Raw genomic sequence first — 25,894 nt, forward strand, 5'->3', positions numbered from 1 at the left:
TAAGGCTTAGAAGGGATCTGTGGCTGATGATACCTTTGGTCTGTCCCACAAGCCATCAGACTGAGAAGCTGCAGCTTTCCTTCCTCCCTTTTCCCCAGCAGTGAGACAAAAAATCTCCACCTGATTTCTTTACGATCTACCTTTCCTCCCCTTTTTAACTGTTAGACCATGTTTCTTTTTCTGTTCTTCACATCCAGTGGTGTGTGCTACAACCATCTCATCTACTGTTGGCCTTTTCTTTCTTCTGATGAGGGAGGCTGCTCAACAGAATTTTTTTTTTTTTAAATAAAAGCCCTAGGTCCTGTAATTTAAAGGATTTAAATTTAAATTCATCAGGAGCTGAATCTTCAGTGTCCATTAAACATGTTCCCAGGGACTTCAGCAAGGGCTGTCTGGGCTCTGGGTTAGAAGTCACTGTTATTTATTTCCCTTGTGTTTCACCAAATCTCAGCTGACATCATCTGTACAGCTGTTTTCACGTTTCACATTTAGTAATTTCTGTCTTCTGTGTTTTTGAACTGTAGGTAGGAGAACAAGGAGAAGCATTTTGACTCTTTCCCACCTTTGCACACCAATCCCTTAGTGCTCTGCTGGTCACCACAGCATTGCAATAGAGGAATAGCTGGCATATTTTCTAATCTCAGTCTCTCTTGCTCTCTCAGGTTTAGGTCCCCAAAGTTGAGACAAGTTCACAGCAAGTGTCCAGTGCTGTGTGTGAGTCTCCCTGAGCTCAGCAGATCTCTGTGGTCACCGTCACAGATTTAAAACCTTCCCTTTTCTCCCCTGTGCCGTTTTCTTTCTGCGTCGCTGACAGCTGCCCTGCCAGGCACTGCCAGAGCTGGGCACAGCATTTGGGCTGGGTTTGCAAGTGAGGAAATGAAGCTTCTGACAGGACCCGAGGCAACACAACCTTTCCTTTGCTGGCAGCACGAGGCAGGAGTGTCAGAATGGTTTATGGTGCTCCCAACAGGGAGTGCAGACAAATTATTTGCAAGAGCAAATCCTGCACCAGTGCTGAAGTGGTCTTGTTATACACAGGTTATGAGCTAGACAGTGTGTTCCTGTGAGTGCTTTCTTTAAGGTTTACAAGGTATTGGAAAGAAAGTTATGGACAGAACCGCACTGAAAAGTGCACTTTTTGTTGCCTGACCCTGCTCTTTATTCAGCATCCAAGGGCTGTACTTGGTGCACACACCTTTTGAGCTCCACGCCATGTTACACTTATAAAGAAATTCATACTTGGGTAGTCAGACCCAAGTGATTTGGAATTTACAGTTTTGTAAGGTTGGAAGAGATTCTCCAAAATGAAACGCCATCCTAAGTGAACCGAGGGTGGAATCACGTTTATGAACAATAGAACATTTTCAGCTGGTACACCCCAAAGCCATGAGAACTGGACTTTGTGTTGCAGCTCTGAGATCTCTGCCCCACAGATGGGGCTGGGCATTTCCAGCCTTTCATGCTCTGACCCTGCTGTCCCCCAGGGGTGCCAAGGGTGACAGCCCTGGTGCTGTCCCTGCCCTGGGAAGTGCCCTGAGCCATCCCTGCTCTGTGCCCTGTGGGCAAGGGAGGGATGTGATCACAACTGGTGCCTTCAGCTTTGCCTTCCAGTGTTCCCAGGTTGTGCCCTGCCCTGGTGTGTGACTCTGAACTCCACACAAAGTGACAGCAAGCTCTCCTCACAGCTCAGGCACACACAACAATCCTTTCCCAGCCCCACAACCAAGGGCAGCGCTGCAGCTTTGGGCCCAAAAAGCACAAACAGCCCCGAGCTGAGGAGAGCGAGCTGGGAGGATGGGACTGCATCCCCTGCAGCTGGAATTGCACGGTTCACCCCGAGGTGGGGATGGACCAAAGTGATCCAAGGGTGAAACTCCTGAGCCATCCTGGCTGGAGCCAGGGCCGGGCTCCTGCAGTGCCCAAGGTGCATCCTTGGAAGGGCTTTTAATGGATCCCTGCTTTATTCCTCTAACCCTGCCCAGCCCCTGCCCCTGGAGCCTCTCCACACATCCCTGCTCCGCTCTGCCTGTGGTGGGTGGGCTGCTGTCACAAGTCCTCCCCGAGGTGTGCTCTGCTGTGAGGGAACAGAGGTTTGTGTGGGTCGGTGGTTGTTCACACACACACACACCTGGAGGCTGGGCTCACACCTGCCAGGAGAGATTATTGTGAGCAGACATTGTCCTGGCCGAGTTAGAGCCTTTCTAAGGCAGCCATTTAAAAATTCCTGTTGGGTTGGACCCCTGGAAATGTCCCAGGCCAGGCTGGATGGGGCTTGGAGCAGCCTGGGACAGTGGGAGGTGTCCCTGCCATGGCAGGAGGTGAAAGGGCTTTAGGGTCCCTTCACCCTAAACTATTCTGGGACTGATTCTCAGCCTCATCTGGGAAGATGCAGCTAGCATCTGCCTGGATGTTTTAGCTTCCAGTGGCTGATTGTACCTGAGCCTCTTACCCAAGCGTAATCTACCAACAGCAAATCTCTCTGAGCGGCAGCTTGTCTATTTTCATTCTTACCAAGGCTTTTTTTTTTCTCTCTTCCCCACATTCACCAGGAATTCATATTGTGCTGTAAACAAAATGTAGTTCAAGGATTTTTTTAAATCATTTTTTTTATCCTGAATGGAAGGCCAGCTGATATGCTATGCACAAGTTTCAAGAGGGCAGTTCATTACAACCCTTGTTGAAAATACAAAACTAATATATGCAGCCCTCAGCTGAGGGTTGTTTACGCACTGCAGCAGTTAACTTGGCAGAAACCTTCACCTCACACACAAATAGGAGGCAACAGTCTGTCAGTCATGTCCTTTATGAGCAGACATTGTTTGGATAGCACCGGCATCAGTTTTATATTTGTGCAGTCTTGTCAAGGTGAATCTCTCTGCAGAATGAGTATTTTAACAATCCTGTGAGCAGCAGCAGTACCCACGGCGCCCAGCCCTCAGCTGGGGTTTGCCACCAGGAATCCAGATTCTGCTCTGGGGATTGCTCCTGGCTGCTCATCCAGCTCAGCCAGGGCAGGTCTGATCCAGGGGCAGGGCAGGGTTTGGGGTCTGGGATGTTCCTCCTGATGAGGACAGAGGCAGTCCTGCAGCTCGTGGTGTGTGTGGAAAGGGGTCAGCCACTGCTCCAGCCAAGAGCCAGCCTGCAGGAAACACCTCACACCAAACACTTGTTGCCTGGCTCATTTCTCCACACCACTTCTCATATGCTGAATGGTAAAAAGCAGGACACGATTCCTATGCCAAAACACAAGTTTTAGGCCAAAAATGCCCTCTGCACACAGAGCAAGACACAGGAGAAAATGTCCAAACATGCCCTTCGGCCCTTGGGTGTGTGCTCTTGGACTCAAAATCCCAGAAGGGTCTGGCTTGGAAGGAGCCCTAAATTCAGGAGCCCTAAATCCCTCCATTCCCACCCCAGGCACGGCAGGGCCAGCTCCCAGTGTCCCAGGAGCTCCCAGCCCCAATGTCCAGCCTGGCCTTGGGCACTGCCAGGGATCCAGGGGCAGCCCCAGCTGCTCTGGGCACCCTGTGCCAGGAGGTCCCTGGAACTTCTCCAGGCTGAACAATTCTTCTTTCAGCCTCTTTCCTGCCTTTAAGTTCCCTTCTCCACAGTAAAACTCTTCCTCTGCCAGCAGGTGCAAGCGCACTGTGTCAGTCTGACAGCCCAGGTTCCCAACAGCTGCTTCCAAAGGTTGTTCTGCCCCCAGACCACGCACAGGTGGGGAATGGCTTGTGGCATGTTAGCAGGAACTTCAGGTCTTACTCCCTGCCTTTGGATCCTGCCTTTTCTCTCTTTTTTTGGAACTTATTTCTGGTTGGTTCTGAGGACTGCGCCACTCAGAGGCACTGGGGCTGTGCCAAGCCGTGGCTGGCACAGGGAACTCCCAAATCCTTCTTTCAGGCTGTTTTTGCTGCTGGACCAGGATCATCCCTATGGTGCAGGGGCTTGGACAAGAGTCCATCCTATGTGGCAATTTTTGTGCTGAGTAATAACAGGAATGATGGATTTGTCTTTAGAAACAAGCTGTGGGTCTGCTGGTAGATAAAACTAACTCTGAGAGGTAAAAGAAACAATGGGATGGATTCCACTGATTGGTGAATGGAAAGAGATACTTGCCTTTACAAACAAACTGTAGGTTTGCTGATAAATTAAATTGAATATTGAAAGATGGAAGAGACAGTGGGGAAACACCATAAATTCCATAAGAATTAAAAATGGAGAGGGAGGGTTATACATTAGAGGGGAATCTTAGGTATCAGGCACTCCGGGGAGTCTGGACCTCTCAGGTATTTCAGCTAATGGGGAAAGAGACAGGGACGTGGCTGGGAAATTCGGATAAAAAGGAGGCTGTGTCCTCCAATAAATGTGAGAGACCCCAGGGGAATGGCCCATGGCCTCTCCCTTTATTTGAATAAAGTAAAAGGACTCCTCTGTCTCCTTTCTGGACATAAACCTCTGGTGTTTGTGGATACATTTTCCTGTCAGTAATTTTGTGGTGAGAGCAAAGTGTGAAAACGGACAAGAGAATGTGGAGGAAAACCTGGAGGGAGCGAGGCTGGGAGCCAGCTGTATCCTGAGGATGTGAGGTGGGACAGGTTCCTCTGTTCCTGCTGGAGCATCTCCCCAGGTGACAGCTGGGACACCTGCTCTGGATCACTGACCTGCAGGCAGTCAGGACTCGCCACCATCCTGCCCAAGGGCTCCCACTCCGTGCTTTGCCTCCTGGAGAGCTCGTGGTGCGAAAAACAACGTTCACACTCCTGGTGAATTTTGAAAGGTTTAATAAAAAAGACAATAGGAGACAAAGACAGGGTTATATATATATGTTATATATATGTATAAATAAAGCAAAGGGTTAAAAGGGCCGGGTGCTTGGCCCTCTGCCAAGAGCACCCCTGGTGTTTTGGAAACACCCTTTATATCCCATTTCTATTGCATCACCTGATGCACATTCATAGACCTGATGCATATTCAAACTTTTCCATTAACTACTTTACATTTCCCAGGAACTGTTTAGCATGGCCACTCCTTGGGTCAGCCTTTTTAGAGCATGCCTGTGTCTTGGCTTGTGGTTTTAATCCTCTTCTTCTCACCTTTGAATTTGGGCCTTGGCTCCTTCTTTCCACAGCCGCTGAGTGTTGATAGCAGCAGGGTCCCCATCATCTGTTCACTGGAGTTATCCCAACTGAGCAGACAGTTCAAACATCCTCTATCGACTGTTACAGCAAAGCCATTGGAACGTGATCCATACAGCATTCACCTGAATCCTTGTGAAAAGCCAATATTATAATATGTATTTATAGGAGTGGCAAGGCCAGGTGGTGCTGGCGCCGGGAGGGACCAGGACATTCCTGGATCCTGCAGGGCTGGGGACACAGGAGTGCTGAGTGCTGCCTCAGGGCTGCTGCACAGCTCTGCTGCAGAGAGGTTAACCAGGAGCTCCTGTCTCACGGCTTTACACGAGGAAAAAGGTGCTGCTGTTTGCACACAGCATAAGGGACAGCTCCTTCGGCTTCTAATTTGCATAATTAGGAGTATCATTTGTTTTTTCTTAGCCATCTTGAGAGCCTGTTGTTCATGCTGTTACAGGTATGAATGAGATAAAGCCTGGCTCTGCTCCCACACCTTAAAAAAACGTCATTTTTTTTTTGCATTTTGGGGAATGAAGTCAGTTCTCTGTGTTCAGGGAGTGGCCAGGGCAGAAAGCAGCTTCTCAAGGCAATATTAATGGCATCAGTTCTCAGCTGCCCTCCCCTTAATCACCGGTTGTGGAAGGTGTAAACCAGGAAAAGCTCATGGAGAAAAGGCTGATCAGGGACCACCAACACCTGCCCAGGTCAGGCCCTGGAAGTTAAAAACCCAGGCTGATACAGAAGCACCTTCCCAAACAAGGAGGCTGGGAGTGGCAGGCTGCTTTGGGCTGGAAAGGACCCAGAACCAGCTGGTTCCATGGGCAGGGGCTGTGGGGGGCTCTGCAGAAGCCTCTGAGGTCTGGGTAATTCTTACCAGCATGTGAGTGGGTGCTTTTGCAGCAGAAAAGGAAAGTGATTCAGGTCTGGGTTGTGATTTTTGAAAAGCACGCTGCTTTTCCTGCAGAACTGTATTTGTGAATCAAAGGCACAGATAAAATCAGTAATGAGGGAAACACTGAATAATGGGGAGGAGGGCTGGAAGCTGGGCAGAGGTAGTGAGATGGAGTTCAGTGTAAATATCTGCAGCACTCATGGAGGGAAATTTCTGTAGCAATGAAAGATGAAAATAAATTTCACAACACCGTGAGAGTTCTCCTGCGAGAGTATATGTTGACTTTTTTTTCCCCCCACTTTTCTGGATTTTTACTTTTGCATAGCTTTGTTTCCCAGGTTTTCAGACACCAAAACTACATTTTCTCAATTAACAAATCAGCTTGTTTGACTTGCCCAGAGGATTCACAGATGGATTACTTCAACAAACGACACAGAGATTTAGTATAAACACAAGTGAAAAAAACAACCTTGTTCCTCCTGGTTTCAAAGCAGAATCTTTTCCTGAATCATGGGGTGTGTGTGTGTGTGCTCCTTCACAGAAAATAAGGGGATATTAACATTTCTTTTCAGCATATGGAAGCCATAGCTTCTCATAACTCAGCTAAAGTTGTTAAGAACTGAAACCAACCAATGCAATACCATCTCAAGGGTTTCAGGATGAGTTTTTAATGCATTCTGCAAACAGAATCATGTTGATTTCTTTCAGAAACAATGAAAAAAATCCATCTACTGTTGCTAATAAAATCACAGTGTGTCTCACTACAGTTACGGCCTGCAAATTGTATTTATTTTTCACAAAAACAAATTATATTATGTCAAGCTGCTGGAGTGAACAATAGTTATTGTTGGGAAATAGGTTCAGATAAGTTGTACAAGCTACACTTCCTCCCTCAGAGTTTCCCAAATTGAAATTGCAGGCTGTGGCCTGGGGACAGGGCGTACCCTGAGCTCTGGAGGCACCTCAGTCCTGCCAGGTTTCCTTGGGGTCCATGTGGTGTGAAATCATTAGCACGGCAGCCTAAGTCTCTTCTTATTTCATGAACAAAGCACATCCGTAGTGATTTTTTCCTTTCCCCCACCTGGGCAGCCCAGCAGTGGGGACAGGGAGCAGAGCTGGGGTGAATCACAATTCCCAGGAGCAGAACAAGTGCTGGAGGCAGGAGGAGCCCAGGCACAAGGGGCTGCTCAGGCTTCTGGGTGTTATTCGACCTTGCTGATGTGTTGAGGGAATTCCCCACAAGGAATGAGGAAGAGGAGCTGCTGGAGAGTGTGGCTGCTTTTCCCTGCTCCCTCCTCCCACGGAGTTTCCAGCTGTCAGCAGTGTCAGCACCGAGCACACGGACCCATCCCTCCTGTCCCCAGACTGGTTCTCTGGGATCATTTCACATCCCCTCTGCTGCCAGAAACCTTGCAGAAGAGCTGGCACAACCATTCTGGCATCATCCTCCTGCTCTTCAGCGCCTGAGGACCCTTCCCAAATTCCACTTCCCTCCTCAGGCAGGTAACCAAATGAACAGATGAACAAAAATAAGTTTAATGTTTTCTTCTGCATCTGTTTATCAAATTTGATGTAGGATGCATTGCCCATTGTTCTGTATGTCCAAGAAGGCATTTTATTCAGTTAATAAATTAATATAGTTCCTGAAGGAAGAGTCATTATCTAAAACACCTACAAAGTGATTTTTCTTGCTGTTCAGAGTCACCTTTAATATTATTGGGGAAGGAGGGTCATGTATAAAAACCCTCTCACAGTTTGACTATTCCTATATGAGAAACAAGCACTAAAATGGAGTTTCAGAAATGCTGACTTTCTCCTGGAAAAAAGGAGTGCAAGGTGTGTCTTGTGATCTGGATTCACTGAGGTTTTTAAAACTGGTATTTGGCAGGATGTTTTGTGGGTGCTTGATGCAAGGCTTGGTTTCATACAGTGCATTTCATTCCCTCCAGAAACAGTTTCATGTCCCCAGAACTGAATCATGGAATGACAGAACGGTTTGGGTTGGAAGGGACCTCAAAGGCCATCTATTTCCAACCTCCTGCTGTGGGCAGGGATCCCACTCACTGCAACTGAGATTTTGGGAGGTTTTCTCCTAATTTGAACAAAAATTTGAGGACAGCTTGTCCTTTGATCTGTTTTAGGTGGCAGTTTGCAGACCCAGAGCTCCTCATCAATCACCAGCTGAGCCAAGAGCCTGTTCTGCCCTGGGAAGGGGTGCTGGGAGCTGGGGAGGATCCCACCAGATCCATCCCATCCCCTCCTGGGCAGGCTCCTGCAGGGCTGGTCCCCACAGCAGGGACAGCAGGACACTGATGGGGCACTGATGAGCCCTGAGAGGCTCCAGGGGCAGGGGCTGGGCAGGGTTAGAGGAATAAACCCATCCCCACCTCGGGGTGAACCGTGCAATTCCAGCTGCAGGGGATGCAGTCCCATCCTCCCAGCTCGCTCTCCTCAGCTCGGGGCTGTTTGTGCTTTTTGGGCCCAAAGCTGCAGCGCTGCCCTTGGTTGTGGGGCTGGGAAAGGATTGTTGTGTGTGCCTGAGCTGTGAGGAGAGCTTGCTGTCACTTTGTGTGGAGTTCAGAGCCACACACCAGGGCAGGGCACAACCTGGGAACGCTGGAAGGCAAAGCTGAAGGCATCAGCAGGGATGAGGTGACGTGGAGCTGCCTGGAGACAGGGCCAAGGAAACACTGCAGAGTGGTTTGGGCTGCAGGGAGGAGGATGAAGGAGGGACACAGGAAAGTTGTGAGCAGTGAGAGGCAGCAGCAGGCACGGAGCTGAGGAAAGAAAACCCCAGGTGTGTGTTAAGGCAAAACTCCTAAAGGTGAGGAGAGCTGATCCCTTCAGAGATGGTGTGGAGCACCTGGGGAGGGGAACCCGAAGCCTTGGAGACCCCTGAGCCTGCGGAGAGGCTGCTGCTGCCCTCCCCAGGAAGGAGGGATGAGCTCCTCTGACCCTTCCAGGCTTGTTCCCAGTTATCTGAGGTTTTACACATGCAGAACAGGATCTTACAGGATTGCATCATTGTATTCCCGGGTTTCAGCCACTCTGTGATGTCAGTCAGGGAAGACTGCCGTCCTGCAAAACCTTTCCTCAAACCCTACAGGGTGTAAGTGACATTTTTTTAAACTTTTTTTTTGTCACGAGGGAAGAAACCATTTGGAGCTGCCTAAGTATAAAATTATCAGAGGGTGTTGGTGTTTGTAGCACGTGAATTTGTCGTTGTGTGTCTTCTGTGTCTCCACATAAAGGATAAAACTGCTGCCTGGACCTCCTCAGCACGAGCTTTACCTGGCTGCATGGTGACACCGCAGCCACAAGGCCGTAATTGTTTCCTTCTAAGTAGTTTTCATTTTGAGTGTGTGATTGCTTTAACCACAAGCTGTGTTTGGCCTAAACTTCCAATATAATTGATTGTAATGAAATATGTGTTTGGGGAATAAATTCTTGTTTGTAATGCAAATGGATTCATACTTCTGCTACTACTTCTTTTTTATTATTATTATTATTTTTAATCTGGGCAGATGAGCACTGCAGGAAATCAGTGTGTAGCTGTACTTTTGTTAGATTAATTAAGAAGATTAGCTGAGAAAAGCATGTTTTATCAGTAGCAGAATTAACAAGCACTTTGAGATTTTATTTTCCTGATTGTTTTCTTTATGAAGCATCTTGCTCCATCTGGGAAGAAAGCAGAAGAGAGAATGGCAAGTGAATATTACTAAGAAATCCAAATGAAACCAGCATAATTTCGTTTCAGCTTTTTCTACCAAACTTCTTTACCCAACTCCTTTTCTTGACTGTTCCTCAGTTGTGCTTGTACTTCTAATTTTAACAGCTATTCTGATGCATATATGTTAATAGACTTATATAATTCACAGGGTACATCCCCGTTAGGCTGACAAGGTACAGCTCAGAGCTCAGCTCAAGTTGGAGCAATAATAACCCAAGACAACAGAGCACAGAAATGGTGCAGAGAAATGAAATCAGAACAATAGTTTTTATATAAATTATATATATTTCATCTATATTTCATAGCCATTTTTATGTAATAACTCAGTTTTAGTCATATCTGATGGTTCTAATTTTAGGCAATTAAGATCTCTTAACGGCTGTGAGGAAAAGACAGGCTGCACAGAACAAAAAAAAACCTTTATGAAACACTGAAAACAATAAAACCTTCATCTCTAACTATCTGTGTGTTATGTGACAAATCCAGATGTGAGTCAATCACTTTTCACAGGTATAAAGTATTCCTGCAGCCCTGGGTGAACAGGACAAAGTGAGTCCAGCTGTGAGAGCAGCCTGAGGCTCTCGCACGTCTGTAGGTAGGATTAATTGCACAGGATTCATTTCGAGCCAGCAGGAGGATGCCTGGGAGGTTTTGCTCCTAGGAATACCATTCTGTGGCTGGCAAAGTGCTGTCACTGTGGTGGGGGGCTGGCACAGGGACAAGGAGATGCCAAGAGCACAGGGAAAAGCCTGTGTTCACACCTGGAGGATCCCCCAGGGCTGTTGGGGTGTTTCTCCCCATTTCCTGAGCCCAGGCCAGAGGAGGATGCTGTGGGTGTTCCCACACTCACCAGGCACCCACAGAGGGATAAACCAGTCACTTCCTGCAGTGGGAATTTCAAAAGTCGGGGCAGGATTTGTCCTGGTTGCTGTCTCTTGCTGGATGTGAGGGTGCCTGGAGGGCACTGCATGCCACGACTCCTGCCACTCGCTTCCCCCACTCGGAGCTCCCCAAAAGCTTTCCTGGAAAGAGACTGGAAACCTTCCTGTGGCTGGGGGATTGTGAGGGATAACCCTGGCGTCCATCCTGCACAGACCCCAGACCCTGGCTGCTGCTCCGGCTGCGCCCTGAGGAGCTGAGAGCAAACTGAGACCAAAACCATCCCACTGCCCTGTGTGTGCCCAGAAAGCCCCTTTTCCTTTTCCTTTTCCTTTTCCTTTTCCTTTTCCTTTTCCTTTTCCTTTTCCTTTTCCTTTTCCTTTTCCTTTTCCTTTTCCTTTTCCTTTTCCTTTTCCTTTTCCTTTTCCTTTTCCTTTTCCTTTTCCTTTTCCTTTTCCTTCCCCTTCCCCTTCCCCTTCCCCTTCCCCTTCCCCTTTCCCTTCCCCTTTCCCCCTGCCCCAGGGCAGAGCACAGGGACAGGGACAAACCCTGCCAGGGCAGAACGTCCCTGCCGTGCCAGGGCAGCCTCAGCCACCCTCAGGACTCGCCTCAGTGACCGATGGGCACCCAAAAAGGAGCACACCAAAGGGAAAAGGGGGATGGGGAGCTGATGAGGGCAGCTGTGACCTGCCCCAGGGAATGTGGGCAATGCACAGATGTGACAGATTGCTGTTTTACACCAGGGTGAGAGCCCTGCAGGTGCCATGGAGAACTACCCAGGATGTATTCTCCATCAGAATGGGGAAAATTGTTGAAAAACACAATTGCCCTCATCCATTTCTTCCCCAGAGTAGTGGAGAACTTTTCTTAGAGGTTTCTGCACATCTCTGCCTTTCCCGGGCCGTGGGGTCCCGTGCCCATAGGATGTGTTACCTCCAGGTATTTCTTACTCTTCATTATCTAATCAGCCTTTCTTAATATCTGACAAAGCCACTGTGCAATAGCTGTGTCTGGTCTGTGTATCTACACGTGTCAGAAACTCAGAATTGTTTCCCCAAAGCCATTAAACAGCAGAGTGGGAAATAGAAGGGTACAGATTGTCAAGAGAAGCATTTTCATGTCGCCTTTTTCTTTGGTGAAAAAAAGCACCACTCAAACAAGGAATAATCTCACTCAAAATCCTTGGATGCTGGCAATCTAAGATGATTATTGGTACAAATAGGGTGTCAAATTGGAATAAATATATTTTCAGCACCCCTTGCAATCACTAGTGTTTAATGAAAGGCTTGTGTTAACATTTGAAACAATAGAATCAACACAAGAATTAAAACCAAACGTAATAACAAAGGGGTGAACACAAACTTTATTTTTTTCTATTTCCTGGTAAAATTATTTTAATTTTATGTCCTTACTATGCATTCAGGGGGAACCCACTTGTGAAATAAACTCTATTTCTGCATTAAAAGGACCAAGCGTACTTTGATATGGATTCAGGACTTTGCTCATTTTAGCATGTGGCAGTAGTGGCTTTGTGACAAGTACAAGAAATGTTTATTTTTGTATTGTGGTTAAAACACACACACACACACATATATATATATATATATATATATATATATATATATATGCATACATTTGATGTTCAATTAGTATACCTGTCCCCAGGAAAGCATTCTAATGATGAAGTTACAAATTTTCTATTAGTTGTCGATACAATTGCAGATGGATGTTGTTGATTTTTTTTTCTAAAATATGTTTCTCAGAGCTTTTTTTTTCACTTCTTTCCCTCTTCTTTCCCCCCCCCCCCCACAGAAAATTACAGCCCACACCTCCCAAGCAGCTACGAAACCTCTCAGCTGAGAATGTGAACAACATAAATATGGAGCAGGAAGAATGTACATTATCAACAGTGGGTCAGCAATTGCAGACACCTGCTGTGCACTTCCCACCTGCCCAGAAATCCCCAAAATAAACAGGGACTGACGTTGAGCTCAAATTCTTTGCTCTTGCTTAACAAGAACTTGTTTGGTGCATCTTTGCCTGCATGTGAGGGGTGAAAACATTGGCTCAGATCACTGTTGTCAGGGCTGCTCTGCCTACAGCCTTTTAGGATTATTTTTTCCTGCTGTTACACACATTTTCTCCAGGCATTTGTACAGTCCCAGCTGCATTTGAACAGATTCATTAAAGTGATTTTCTGTATATTGCATCCCTACCAAGAATAAAAGCAGTGCTCTGCTATGAAGGCATTGTCTCTGAATTCCCACACCCCCCTGAGAGGATGGGGGTGCTCTGCAATGTTTGATTTCTGGCAAGAGAGCAGTGTCTCCCATTTGCCATAAACCCCGTTTTTATGGTCTGTGGGGCTGCCTGCCCTCCTGGCTGGGTGCAGGGAGAAGCTGCTCAGCTGCAGGAGACATTAAATGTCTCTTTCAAGGTTTCTACAGGGAGCGCAACTTGTGGATTATCAAACCTGTTTCTATTGAATTATGCACCCCTGTGGCAGATTATTTGCAGGCTTCATGCCAGATGGAGAGAATTCTCTGTACCAGCACCAGGCCTTGTAAACATCACCATTTCTTCCCAGGGTTACTTACTTATTCCAGATGGCACCCGCTGCGCTCTCTGTATCTTTCTTCCAATCTGTGGGGCTTACTTTTTCCCAAGAAACTAGAGTGCTTTAATATTTTACACATTTTTCCTATTTCCATGCCAGTATGTGAGAGTATCTTGACAGAATAAGCAAGGAGTGATTTGCATTTATACTCGGTTCACATGGAAGAAGGAAAAAAGAAAGGAAATTTTACACTATTATGTCTTTTTAATTCTAAAGTCGTTTTTCCGGTTACCGAGGGCTTTCTGAAGCTGGGAGCAATCAGAGCCCGGTGTCTGCTGATCCCCTTGCTGTCAGGAGCTCAGCCATCTCCCTGCCTCTCCCGACTCACATTTGGAGAACATTATGAAACCCGTGTCGGGACACGCCAAAGCCTCGTGGAGCACGGAGAGCACTAATTCGAGATATCTCCCCAGAAGGTCGAGACAGTTCCATGCTTCAGCAATTTGGGGGCTTGAGGACAGTACCCTTCTTAAGGGCACCACACTAATCACAGGGTCTGTGAAATTCTCATTACACAGCTGCCAGAGCAGGGGAAAAGGGAATAATCTCTACTAGCTTTAAAAGTCAGGGCTGAGCTCTGACAGTCGTGTTTCCACAAAGTGAGTGTGTGTCTCCATATGAAACTTTTAGTTGTGTGAAGAAAGTTTTGAAGCATTGCTGTCACTACATTTTGCATTTAGTGCTTAGCTAATGCTTGTTGCATCTGTATTAAATAAAATAGTCCTGGAACTTTTAATTAACGTGTCTGGTCAACAAGCTGAATCCCGGCTCTTCCCTTTTAATCCCAGCTGGCAAACCTTTGCTGAAAAGGAACCAGCTGAAAACAGGCTTAAGGAGAAAAGCTGCTGTCTTTTCTTCCCCACGTGGTTTCAGTGCTGATTTGGACTATCACCATTTCCACATTTCAAATGCCACTTTCTTTCCCAGCATTACCCTCGACCTAATCCTTTCACTTGCTGTGCTGTGTTGCACTGACCCTACACGACCCTCCTCTTTCTCTCTCGTTTGCTGGGAGCCTCCTCACTTCGCCCAAGTGCTGGTCTCCTCTTGTCCTGTTCCAGAGTCCTGCTCTCACCCCCAGCACCTCAGCAGGAGATTTCCAGCGCTTTTCACCCCTGCTCCAGCCACACCAAGCACCCCAGGACCCTCATGCCATCGCTGCTTTGTTTTCTCCATGGTTCCCCGCCCACCTTCTGGAAGGTTCTGTCCCTTCCAGCCCCCCAGCTCACCCTGTTCCCTCTGCCCTCTGCCCACCATGCTCTCATTGCCATCACTCTGCCAGCCAGGCTGAATTCTGCCTCAGCCCCCTTGCCTTTGCCTCCCGCCTAGCTACTGCTATTTATCTGGTTTAATTGAGTCCCTTGATTCCAGCTTTTCTCTTTTCTTTTTTTTTTTTTTTTTTTCTCCCTCTTCTGCTTTTGATTTTCTCCAGCCTCACTGTGAGACACCTTCTGCCACGCATTTATTTTTCTCATTTCTTTTCAACAGCCCTTTGTATTTTCTCATGCTGTCCTTGACCACAGGCAAGAACTCACCGATGACCTCTGCAGACACACCAAACTGTTTCTTTCAAAAGTTGCTCCATAACCTTATTTAGCTATTCTTCTCCCAAAACACCCGCAGCAAATATGCCAGCTGTGTCCTGGGGATGCTGCCTGCCACAAAGGGCAGCACGTAGTCCCTCTACTTCATCCTTGCCTCTAGGGCTCTGATCTTGTGCTCAGACTAAGTGGCTCCTGGCTTGGATGGTTTCCCTGTGGGTTTGCAACATTTTGCACGAAGGGGTTAAGGCGTGATCATAAAAAATGATGATGATGATGATGATGATGATGATGATATTCTGACCTGCATAACAGGTGATTTGCAGTTGTCTCAGCTCCCAGTGACAACTGGCCTGAGACTCCTGAGGGAGGGAATGTCATGGACACCTGTGCCACCACCTCTCTCACACCACTCAGCAGCCCCAGGTAAATCCACCAGGAACAAACTACCACTGTGGTATATGACATAAAACTGATTTAACAAGAAAATCACCCCCAAAAATGTCTCCACAAAAAAGGAACAGTGAATCTCAAAGAACATCATCAGCTGCATTAAACACAAAGCTGATTGCAAAATATTCAGGACTTAGAATGGCAGTGATGCATAGTGTGTATTTCAAAATTCTCCTGCTTTATCAGGTAATTGAATCTTAGCTGAATATTACAAATACCTTTCAAGTAGCCAAGCTATATTCTGTGCCTCAAAGAGTAAACAATTAGATCAGCAGAAATGAGTAAAATCAGAGAGAGGAGACTGGTTCAGGTCTGCTTCTCAAACAATCTGCAAGAGGAGACACAGAGGTGCATTCTTAGTGAAACTGGGTTTTTTCCCCCATAAGTTATGGCAGCAGTTCTTCAGCAGCTTTACTGAATTGTTTTGTAATTGATACATTACCTGGATATGAAAATGCAAATATTGATTTAGTGACAAATGAACATATAAAAACATAGAGCACGTATATACAAAACCAGACACAAACACAAGTAGCATAACAACTTCTCCTCCATTGCTTATAACAATTATAAATTTAATAAATAGCAGTTTTTATTGCCTTTCCGTGAACAGCACTTTTGCCAAAGTGTCTTCTGGAATAGAAGCCTGAATTTTACACAATTTCTAAACTAGATTTTCCTGTTGCCCAGAGGATTGACAGCTCCCTGCCCTGCCCCCAGATTCCCAGGACCACTTCTGGGTATCGGATTCAGCAATTCCACGGCTGTGGAACACAACACTATGCTTTTCCCTGCTTTGAACACCTTGCACTGGGTGACTTCCCCAAAGGAAATTCCAGGTTAAATGTGGGCTAATTGGGTCAAATTCTCTCTGCTGATACAGGGCCACAGCTTTCCACTGTGGTTTTACAGCAAGGTCTTCGGAGCCAGTCATGGCAACACTTGGGAATATGTTTTTATAAATGAATCCTCTGGAATTAAAATACAATAAAATGAGGCTTAGGACATACAATAAAGTAAAACAGTGTGCTTATCTGTATGTTCTTTTCCTCAGAGCCCTATGGCATAAATTACATCCACGGATTCCTTTACATCTGTTTGCACATATAACTCAATCGTGTTCATACATATGAATTTGGCCTAGAATTCCTTTTTTAAAAAGCACAAACAAGCCCTTCTTTAAGGTTGATCATGAAGAATTAAAACAAATATAAATTAAAAAATATAGATATAGGGATACATTCAGATACATAGATACATTTAGACATATTAGATAGTAGATACATTCATATGTACCTTGTAGACATTTAAAGCAAGAAAAAGTAGGTTGTCTTTGTATAAGAACAATCAGTGATAAGTAATAAAGATAATATAATGGAGAGAACTAAATCATACTTCAACAATAAAGGACAAAGTGGTGGTTACACAAACAACATTCACTGTAGGGAACAGGAAAATTAGAGTCCTTTTAGTTCCTATAGATGGCCTTCCTCTCCTCTCCTCTCCTCTCCTCTCCTCTCATCTCCTCTCCTCTCCTCTCCTCTCCTCTCCTCTCCTCTCCTCTCCTCTCCTCTCCTCTCCTCTCCTCTCCTCTCCTCTCCTCTCCTCTCCTCTCCTCTCCTCTCCTCTCCTCTCCTCTCCTCTCCTCTCCTCTCCTCTCCTCTCCTCTCCTCTCCTCTCCTCTCCTCTCCTCTCCTCTCCTCTCCTCTCCTCTCCTCTCCTCTCCTCTCCTCTCCTCTCCTCTCCTCTCCTCTCCTCTCCTCTCCTCTCCTCTCCTCTCCTCTCCTCTCCTCTCCTCTCCTCTCCTCTCAAAATTTTACAAGAGTAATTTCGTTATTTTTTTTCTGTGTGTCTCAGGTGACCTGCTGGAACAGATGATGTGTGATCATTCCTGATTTATGCAAAAGCTTTATGAAAGTACAAATTACGTAAGCTGGGACAAAAGCCTGCAGCTTTATCTTGGCAAAGATGGGTTCTTGCTATAGGATTTCTTCATGATGTACGACGTGCTTGTTCTGGAAAGCTCCGGCTCTTCTCTGAGCGTCAAATGTCTGCACGCTGCTCTGAGTGGCAGCTTGCTGCTCCCTCTGGTTTGGCTGCCTTGCCTCTTGCTTCCAGACACGATATTCCATGGACTTTCAGAGGCAGAACTGACTCAGCATGTCTGCGAGGAGCCCAGGCAAGGAGGCACCGGCAGGGGCAGGTGAGTGTCTGGGAGGGATGGACACGAGTCCTGTCACGCGTTCCATCCAGCCAGACTCTGCCCAACCCTGCCCAAAGCCTGGCCTTCCCTGGCCATGGTGCGCTGGGCTTCACCACCTGAAAATGCAAGGCAAAGGAAGCCAGCTCCAGCAAGATTTCTGTGTATGTTTGCTTTTATTCCTAGTAGAAAATTGTCTGTTGACAAGATGAGAGCCCTGCAGCCCTGCATGGGCCTATGGTTCCTGCAAGAAATCAGCAAAACCACAGGTGCTGACACAGATCACACAGGAAATATTTTCTAACTCATTTTGTGCATTATACGACAATACTGAATATTGTAACTTCCACTTTTTTATTTTTTTTTCTTTTTTTACTCATGAGACACCGAAACCCAGAAGAGAGCGAAAGCTACATATGCAAAATACGTTTTCAAATGAAGGAGTTCCAAGGCTTTTCCTGAAAGAGCCCTAAGACGAAGTTTAAGCTGCTAAATTAAAGGCGCAGCGTGCTGTGGCTGGTAGAAATTTCCATATTGGCATGTTTTACCTACCAAACAATTGCGGATGCCAGCTCCCTGGCCGAAGTTTATCTGCTACAGCTGAGGAGCGCGGGTAGCACGGCAGGAACCGGAGCGCACCTGCTGCCACATCCCCGCTCCCGGCAGCTTTTCCTTTCGGCAACTGCGAGCCGCGCTCCCCGCGCCTCATTCAGCGCGGATGTCGGGGTGAAAGTGACGGGTTTCTGGTGTTTTGTTTGGGTTTCGCGCCTGCCTTTTGGTTTAATTCCTTCGCCGCCGCTCGAGAGCGGAGTTACCGGCTCGCCCGGCCCTGCCGCTTTCCAAGATTTTCGCTCGAAGAATGGGAAAGGTGGAAACTATGGAGAGGGCACGGGGCAGCCCCAAAACCACCCCTTGGCTCCCGGCCGGGCCCGGGCAGCGCTGCCCGCGGGATCCCCGGCCCGAACCCCGCTCCGCACCGGAGGGACAGAGGGATGGGAGGATGGAGGGATGGGGGAATGGGGAGAAGGAGGGATGGGGGAATGGGGAGAAGGAGGGATGGGGAGATGGAGGGATGGGGAGAGGGAGGGAGGGATGGACGGGGGGATGGGGAGATGGAGGCATGGGGGATCAAGGGTGGGGGGAGGGAGGAAGGGGGGGAGGGGGGGATGGAGAGCGGGGGGATGCGTGTAGGGGGGGAAGGGGGGAGGGGGGCAGGGACCCGGGCGCTGCGGCGGCGGCGACTTTGCTCTTTAAATCGCTCTCCAAAGCGGATTTACGGCTGATCCCCCACGTCAGCGGCCGGGGGGCCGCTCGCCGGCGGCGGCGGTGGCTGGGGCGGGGGGGGGCGGCGCGGGGGGGGGCGGGGCGGGGGCCGGGGGGCACCCGGGCGGGGCGCGGGGCCGGGCCCGCCCCGTCGGTGCGTGCCGGAGCCCATGAATTGCTCCGAGAGCGCCCGGCGAGGCTGCGCCGCGGCCGCGGGCTCCGGGCACGATGCAGAAGAGCGTGCGGTACAACGAGGGGCACGCCCTGTACCTGGCGCTGCTGGCCCGCAAGGAGGGCACCAAGCGCGGCTACCTCAGCAAGAAGACGGCGGAGACCAACCGCTGGCACGAGAAGTGGTTCGCCCTCTACCAAAACGTGCTCTTCTACTTCGAGGGCGAGCAGAGCGCCCGCCCCGCCGGCATGTACATGCTGGAGGGCTGCAACTGCGAGCGGGTGCCCGCTCCCAAGGGATGCGCCGCGGGCAGCGCCAAGGATGCCGCGCTGGACAAGCAGGTACCGCCCCGCGGGTGGAGGGCAGCGGGAGGGACAGCCGGGCCCTCGGGCCGCCCCTCGCAGCCCCGGGGCCGCCCCCAGCCCGGCCCCGCCGCCGGTGTGCGGCTCCGGGCCGCGGGCAGCGCGGCGGCTCCCGAGTCCTCGCTGGTGACTCCTGCTCCCTCCCTGACTCTTGTGTTTCCACCCCCAGTGACAGCACGCCGAGTTTCAGCCCGGAGAGTAGCATCTCACACTCCAGGTGTTCGGTCGCCTCGATGCCAGCACTTGTGCCGTGCATTTCTCAGCAAAGTCACACGGGAGGCTGTCCGGGGCCGAGCTGCCGGGGCAGCGCTCTGAGCACCCAGCGAGCCCTTCCCCCGGGGCTGCCGCCTCTGCCAGCCGTGCTCCGGGGGCAGAGCAGGCTCCCGCTCGCTCCCGGCTGCCCCAGCCCCGCTGTGCTGCCCGAGACATCCCACGGGAGAGGACAGGCTCCTCTCCAGGCTGGTGTAGCGAGGCCGAGGTGCCTGAGACAGAAAGGGTGGCACACCGCCCGAGCCGGGTCCTGCCCGGGCTCCGGAGGCTTTGGGGGATGCCCTGCCCGGAGGGGGCACCGACCACGGCCCCTGAAGTGCCAAACTTCCCCCCTGCCGCAGCTGATCCTCCCCAGAGCTGCTGATCTGTTTGACATGCCTGTGTCAGAGCAGAGAGTGGTTAAACACTCCCGGCTATTACATAACCCGCGAGAGAAGGACGCTGTGCTTGCTCGGCACAGTGGATAGAGATCGGCTGTCTCAACCACACACCTCCTGTTGCCTCATCCCCCTTCCAGACCTTGTTTGAAATGTGCTCCAGCGCAGTTCAAAGCTGCTGCCCTCCCCCGTGAGCGGCCCGGCAGGCTGGTTTGGGGAACTTTGGGCGGCTGGAGGAGCGTGGCTTGGGGCTGGCTGCAGGTGTTTCCTCACACCTGTGGCAAAGTGACACGGACCAAAGCCCTGCTCTGAAACCCAGCACACCTCTGAGCGCTCCTGGGATGCTAACTTCGCAAGGAGAGCTCAGAGCCTTGTCTTCTATTTGTGCTTTCCCCCCCCAGGGTAAATAATCCTGGTGTGTTCAGGCAGCCTCTGGATGTTCCGTGGTTAAGCGAGCAAACTTTGGGGAGCGGGGATGGCTGTAGTTGTGTCGTATTCACCCTCCAATTCTTGCTCATTGCTTTGAGGCACGTTTTTGTAGCGTTATAAATGGAGTTCTGGAGGATCCCCAGATGGTATTAAACATGGATGTTGCCCTGCCTGCTTTACATTGGCTTACTACACTTGTTTATCAGCGGTGTTGTTAAATTACAGCTTGACTTAGAGAACTGCCTGAAAACAAATCCCTTCCATGTCTGTTCTCTGGGAGCCTTAAGTTGTGCTTTTATAGTGATAAATGAGTTGTTCGTAATTACATCTAGTAATAATTACAGGGCAGGAAGCTGAGCTTTTACTGCTTCAGACATCAACTATGTTGGTGTTTTCAAGAATAGCAGACTGCTATTAAAGAGGCAGAAGAATGCTGTTTTTTTTTTTTTTTTATGGGATGCTAGTTTGAATTTTCAAGATACATCTTCAGGAAATATTCTTTTCTGTTCACCTTTTGCTTGATCCCCAGCTTTATTCAAAGCTTTTGAGTGTTAGGAGCTTTTACAGATGCTTACTCATTAAAGTGTGCCCTTGTTTGTATATACACATACAGGCACAAGTCTTTGCTAAGGTGCACAGGAAATTCCCTCAGTGACTAAAACTGATCCATTGCAAGCCAAAAAAAGGACAAAAATTTTGAAAATTAAGCAGTCTTTTTCATTTAGAAGATCTGCTCATATACTTAAAGGTGTAAAGCAATAAACCATGAACCTTCAGTTTATTAGCAGAGGCAGGCAAACTCACTTTAATCAGATGATAATGAAAAGTCGATATTGCACATGCTAACTCCTGGCAGTGAAAAAATACTGCACAGATTTAATTTGCTTTGATCTCACCACACAAATGTATTAAAGGAGTGAAAAAAAAAAAAAAAAGATAGAAGCTGTGTGGCAGATTTTGAAGAACCAGATCTCTCTTCTCCAAAGGAGGGAGAAAAGACAAAAGTTATCTCCTTTAGTCTGGGTTTTATTTACCTGAGTAACTTAGGCATTAGAGTGATGTGTGCTATAGAGTTACACAAATGAGGGAGAGAAAGAGGAATTAACCACATGAGAGAGCTTCATCAGCATACCTTGAGTGGGTATTTGGAAAAGCAATGCATTTTCCCCAAGTTACGTAATAAAGATTATGGAAAATGCTTGTAGGACAAATAGATTTTGTTTTCCTTAACTTGCAGATCCCTCCAATGTCGGTTTCCAGCTGTTTGGGCATTGCTTGTCAGGTCATGTGCCAGGTGAAACTGCAAATTGTCAGAGCTGTGGGATGAGTGCCGGGCTGGGCTGTCCTGCTCAGGACAGAACTTTGGCCACCAGACCTGCCCAGGTTTGGTGTCCATCCCCAGCCACCCCAGGTGCTGCACAGTGACACTTTCCAGCCCTGCTGAGGGTGTCAAGGAGCCACCATTCTGTGGAAGATGCCAAATGCCTTCGCAAGACTTGCTCTACTCCTGCATCATTAAGGGCTTGAAAAACAATTGCCAATGCAGAATAGGCTTGTTTTGCCTTTTTCATTAACATAATAGTGTGTTTCTTTCCATTCAGAGGGATATTTGCTTAAAAAAAAAAATCTGTTTAAAGTACAGAACCCGTTTTAATAATGACTGCTTAAAGAGTGAATCAACAGATTCTCTGGAAATGCGTGATTGAACTGAGTGTGCTGCATATTCTAAGTGATCTGCAGAGAAGTTCTTGTTTTTAAAGACAAGTGTTTTGATCTCCCCCAGGTTTTAGAGGAGTTTTTGTAAACACCAAGCAGGTGTTGCTGAACACTCTGATTTCACATTCCAGAAAAAAAAAGAAGATAGGGATTTATTGAAAGAATAACATTGTGGAAGACGCTGAGTTTCAAAACAGCAAATTAGGACGTGTAAATACCACATGCAGAAAGCTTCTGATTTTAGTTAAACTGCTTCTTCCCAGGGGAATTGAGGGCTGTGAACAAGTGAAGCTCCCACCAAGTCCTCCACTGGGGCACTGAGAGTCTTGATGAGAATTCATTTCAGGTTTTCTTACGGAAACTCTTGGAAGGGAACGGCTGGTTCTGTCTCAGTGAGGGCTTATTCTCTTCAAAAGTAAAGGAAAATGCCCCAAATCATGCTTTTTCAGAAGGCTGGCACTTGTTATCCAGCAAGTTCACGGACACTTTTTTTAATACTACTGGAAACAGGTGATTAGAGGAATGTAAATATTAACATTATTATTATTGTCCACATTGGGAGGAGGCCTGTGTGTTTAGTTTCTTTCATAACTCTGCATTGAATACATGGAAATGTTCTGATACTGTTATTAATAACTGTCTCAGAGTATTTAAGGTTGTAAATGTTGTATGGTCGGAGCAGAGATGTTCTTTGTATCTTGCCCGCAATAATCTTCCTCCCACTTAGCAAAATAAAATGCAGTATTAAGTCCATGTCCCCACAGATTAACAGAATCCAATCATTATAATTTTATTTTTCTGCCTACTGCAGCTCTGGTTGTGCAGGGGACACGGTGATTTTGTGGTGTTTGGAGCCTCTCTGTTTGACACTGACTCCTTGGCACACGCCACCAGCAGCTTTTGCTGTGCCTCTCTGCCACTTTAATGTTTGCTCAACCGAGCAACAGCACTTAGTGGGCATATTTTAATGAAGATGGCATTAATTAAAAGTTACTCACTTTTTTTTGGGCAGCCCCCCCTGTGTTGCTCAGCATCCTGTGGCTGTTTAATGTTGTAGATGGCTGAGGAGTGCTGGGGTTTCTTTGGCACCCTCAGGATTAGTGTTGTCCATAAATCCCACTGCTTGCATGTGGGCAGGGAGCTCCCTGGGGTGTTCCAGTGAAAGGTAGGCCAGAGACCACCATGCTGTAGAAATTCTCAGGAGAAATTGAAAAATCATAGGTGGGTTTTTCTTCTCAGCATCTGACAAGAAATAAAATGTGTTGTGGTTTTGTTTCCTCCAAACCTTTTCTTTATCTTTTTTTTTTTTTTTTTTTTTTAATGGATTACCTTCAACAGGAGAGGTTAATTAAAAAAGATGGCCATTAGTGGTCCTGGGGTTTTTGTTTTTGTATGATCCTCTCATGGCATAGTCTCTAAATGGCATCTTTAATCTTAATAATTAATAAATCTTCTGGTGTGAAGACAGCTTTGGGGGTCACCTGCTCTTGGTCACTTTCCCAGGCTGTCCCTGTCCCCCTGCTCAGTCACTGTCATGGGGCATCACAGTTTGTGGGCACAACAACTTGTCCAAACCACAGTTTGTGTCCCCAAGCACTCCAGACTCTCCTGGTTTGTGTTCCAGGGTAGCAGGAAACTGGTGCTGTGCTTTATGCAAGGTGCAGACAAGGAGTTGCCTCTTTCTCTTCATGAAGAAATGAAAAGTGAATTTACAGAGTCCCCTGTGACCTAAGGCAACAGGTGGGAAATAAATACAAAAATTAATAAAACCACCAAAAAACAGACAAACAAACTAAAAAGAACCTAAACCAACCCAAACAAACTAAAAAAACCCCATGTGATGTATCCAGGGACTGAGCTCTGCTCTTTGATAAATGTTTCGTGTTTGCTTAGCAGTGAGCACATTTTGTGAATAAGGAGAAGAACTGGAAAATCTCACAGCCTTATTAAAAATACTTACTGCAGTTTTGCCAAAATTTAAGGACCCACACAGCTGATAATCCAGCTACAGGCAGGTGTATCTTATTTTTGACATGCCTTCCTCCTGAAGGGTTGGTTGGATCCACACAGACATAGCCTGGAGAATACTGATGGTGTTTATTATTTTATTATTAAACCTTTGTCAATCTGCGTCTGTGTGGAGTGGCTTTGGTCAGGGACCTGAGCCTGACCCGTTTTGTTTTCTGTCCTTGACTTCTGGTCACCCTTGAGGGTGAAGGGCAGTGAGAGAGCCCACCTGACTGTCTGAGGGACAGATTGAAAGGACAGAGGGTAATCAGACCAGATTTTGCTGAGACAAAGTTTGTTGGATATAAACCACGAATTGAAGTCGTCAGCTTTTCCCTGCAAGGCATTGTAAGAGCCCCAAATATTACAATGTGCTCTAACAGAAGTGCATAATCTTTAATTAAGCTGCTGGATGATAATTAGATCCCAAGGCAAATGACATTTGGCAAGGGGCTTGTTTGTGGAGCTGCTGGGAAATGCTTTTAGCCAACAGGTGAAATGTCAGTGACTGAGTTAGACCTGACTTGGACACGCAAAATCCCAGAGGCTGAGGACCCAAAATGTCACTCAGTCACTCCCCAAGAAAGAATGATGTGTGCCACAGTCCCAACCTTAACCCAGGACACGTGAGGTGAGCAGCCCCCAGCTGCTGCTGAGAACACTCAAAACTAATTTCAAATAAAGCACTGCAACAGTTTAATGTGGGTTTCATTCCCCCACCTGCCTTACAGCCAGTGCTGCTGCTCATTTTGTCTCCTCTGTTGATGGACTTGCATCCATTTGGCCTTACCTGTTTAGTTCCTCTAATGCACGAGGAGATCTGTAGAAAGCAAATTCTGAGCACAAAAGTAACATCTCAGTCCCTAATTTATTGAATAGCTGCACTTCATTTATCTCAGCTTTCCATGATTTAACTTTTAAACTTGTTTTTTTTTTTTTTATTTTTACTTTTTCCCCTGTTCTTTGGGCTGGGAGAACAGTGCTGGTGGGGCTGTGGGTCAGCAGCTGCCTGTCCCTGTCCCAGTCCCTGCAGGAGCAGGAGATTTTGGGCAGCACCTCTTCCCAGTCAGCACTGATCGAGAGAAGGGTTTTTTTTTAACACTGTGCCTCTGCACTAAATGTGTAGGAACATATGCTTCCAATTGAGCTTCCAATGTTCTTTTTTTCTCTTTTTTTTTTTTTTTTTTTTTTTAAATTTACCAATCCCGTAAGGTTTTCTGTTTGAGCTACAGAATCTGTATTTTTAGAAGCAGAGGCTTCCCCAAGTCAGTCCAGCCATTTCAGTATCTTTTGGTGTTTGCCATGAGCTCAGCAACAACTGAGTTTTTTCAGGAAGTGTTTATAAACTGCCAGCTCTGATCTGAGCTGTATTATAATTTTTAACTTTACTTCTGGAAGTGTTTTTTTGGGTTGGTTTTTTTTTTTTTTGGTTTTTTTTTTTGGTAGGACTGATCAGCTCCACTACATAGTTAAAAAAAAAAAGTTTAAAAATTGTGTTTTTAGAGGCAAATGCTGTAACTATTGAAAAAAATCTGGAATTATATAGTCTCTCTTTTTTTGGCATGGTGCTGTGGAACTGTGACTTTAGTCCATTTTTTGCCTTCTGAGATTTTTGAGTGTGACAAAATGCCTGAGTAACAGAAATGATCTGATTAATTATTCTGCAGGCTTTGGCTAGTGTGATTCAAGTTCTTGAATTACTGCAAGATTTCCACTCCACTGCAGCGTGCCCTTTGCAATCTCTCAAAACCAGCAAGCACATTGAATTGCTTTAATTCACTATATTTACCTCATTATTCTGCATTTTTAGGGTGCTGCACCTGTATTTGTCGTTCTGAGCAGATGATGAGCTGT

At 47.3% G+C, this 25,894-nt stretch overlaps 1 protein-coding gene across 5 annotated transcripts in view; it reads left to right on the forward strand.

Annotated features, from left to right (window-relative positions):
• Positions 1–18,904: 18,904 nt before the first annotated feature.
• The window catches only part of RASGRF2 (Ras protein specific guanine nucleotide releasing factor 2), a 115,396-nt gene continuing 108,406 nt past the window's right edge, over positions 18,905–25,894 (forward strand). For all 5 annotated transcript variants that reach the window (XM_088054377.1, XM_088054378.1, XM_088054380.1 and 2 more), the window contains exon 1: positions 18,905–19,220. In XM_088054377.1, the coding sequence (XP_087910503.1) occupies positions 18,936–19,220 (285 nt within the window). In that variant the 5' untranslated portion in view covers positions 18,905–18,935. The remainder of the gene's footprint in view (positions 19,221–25,894) is intronic.

This window comes from Pseudopodoces humilis, chromosome 4, assembly GCF_049639895.1.
Source record: "Pseudopodoces humilis isolate 2021_Gansu_Grassland_sample_001 chromosome 4, ASM4963989v1, whole genome shotgun sequence".
In the NCBI taxonomy this organism is placed as follows: Eukaryota; Metazoa; Chordata; class Aves; order Passeriformes; family Paridae; genus Pseudopodoces; species Pseudopodoces humilis.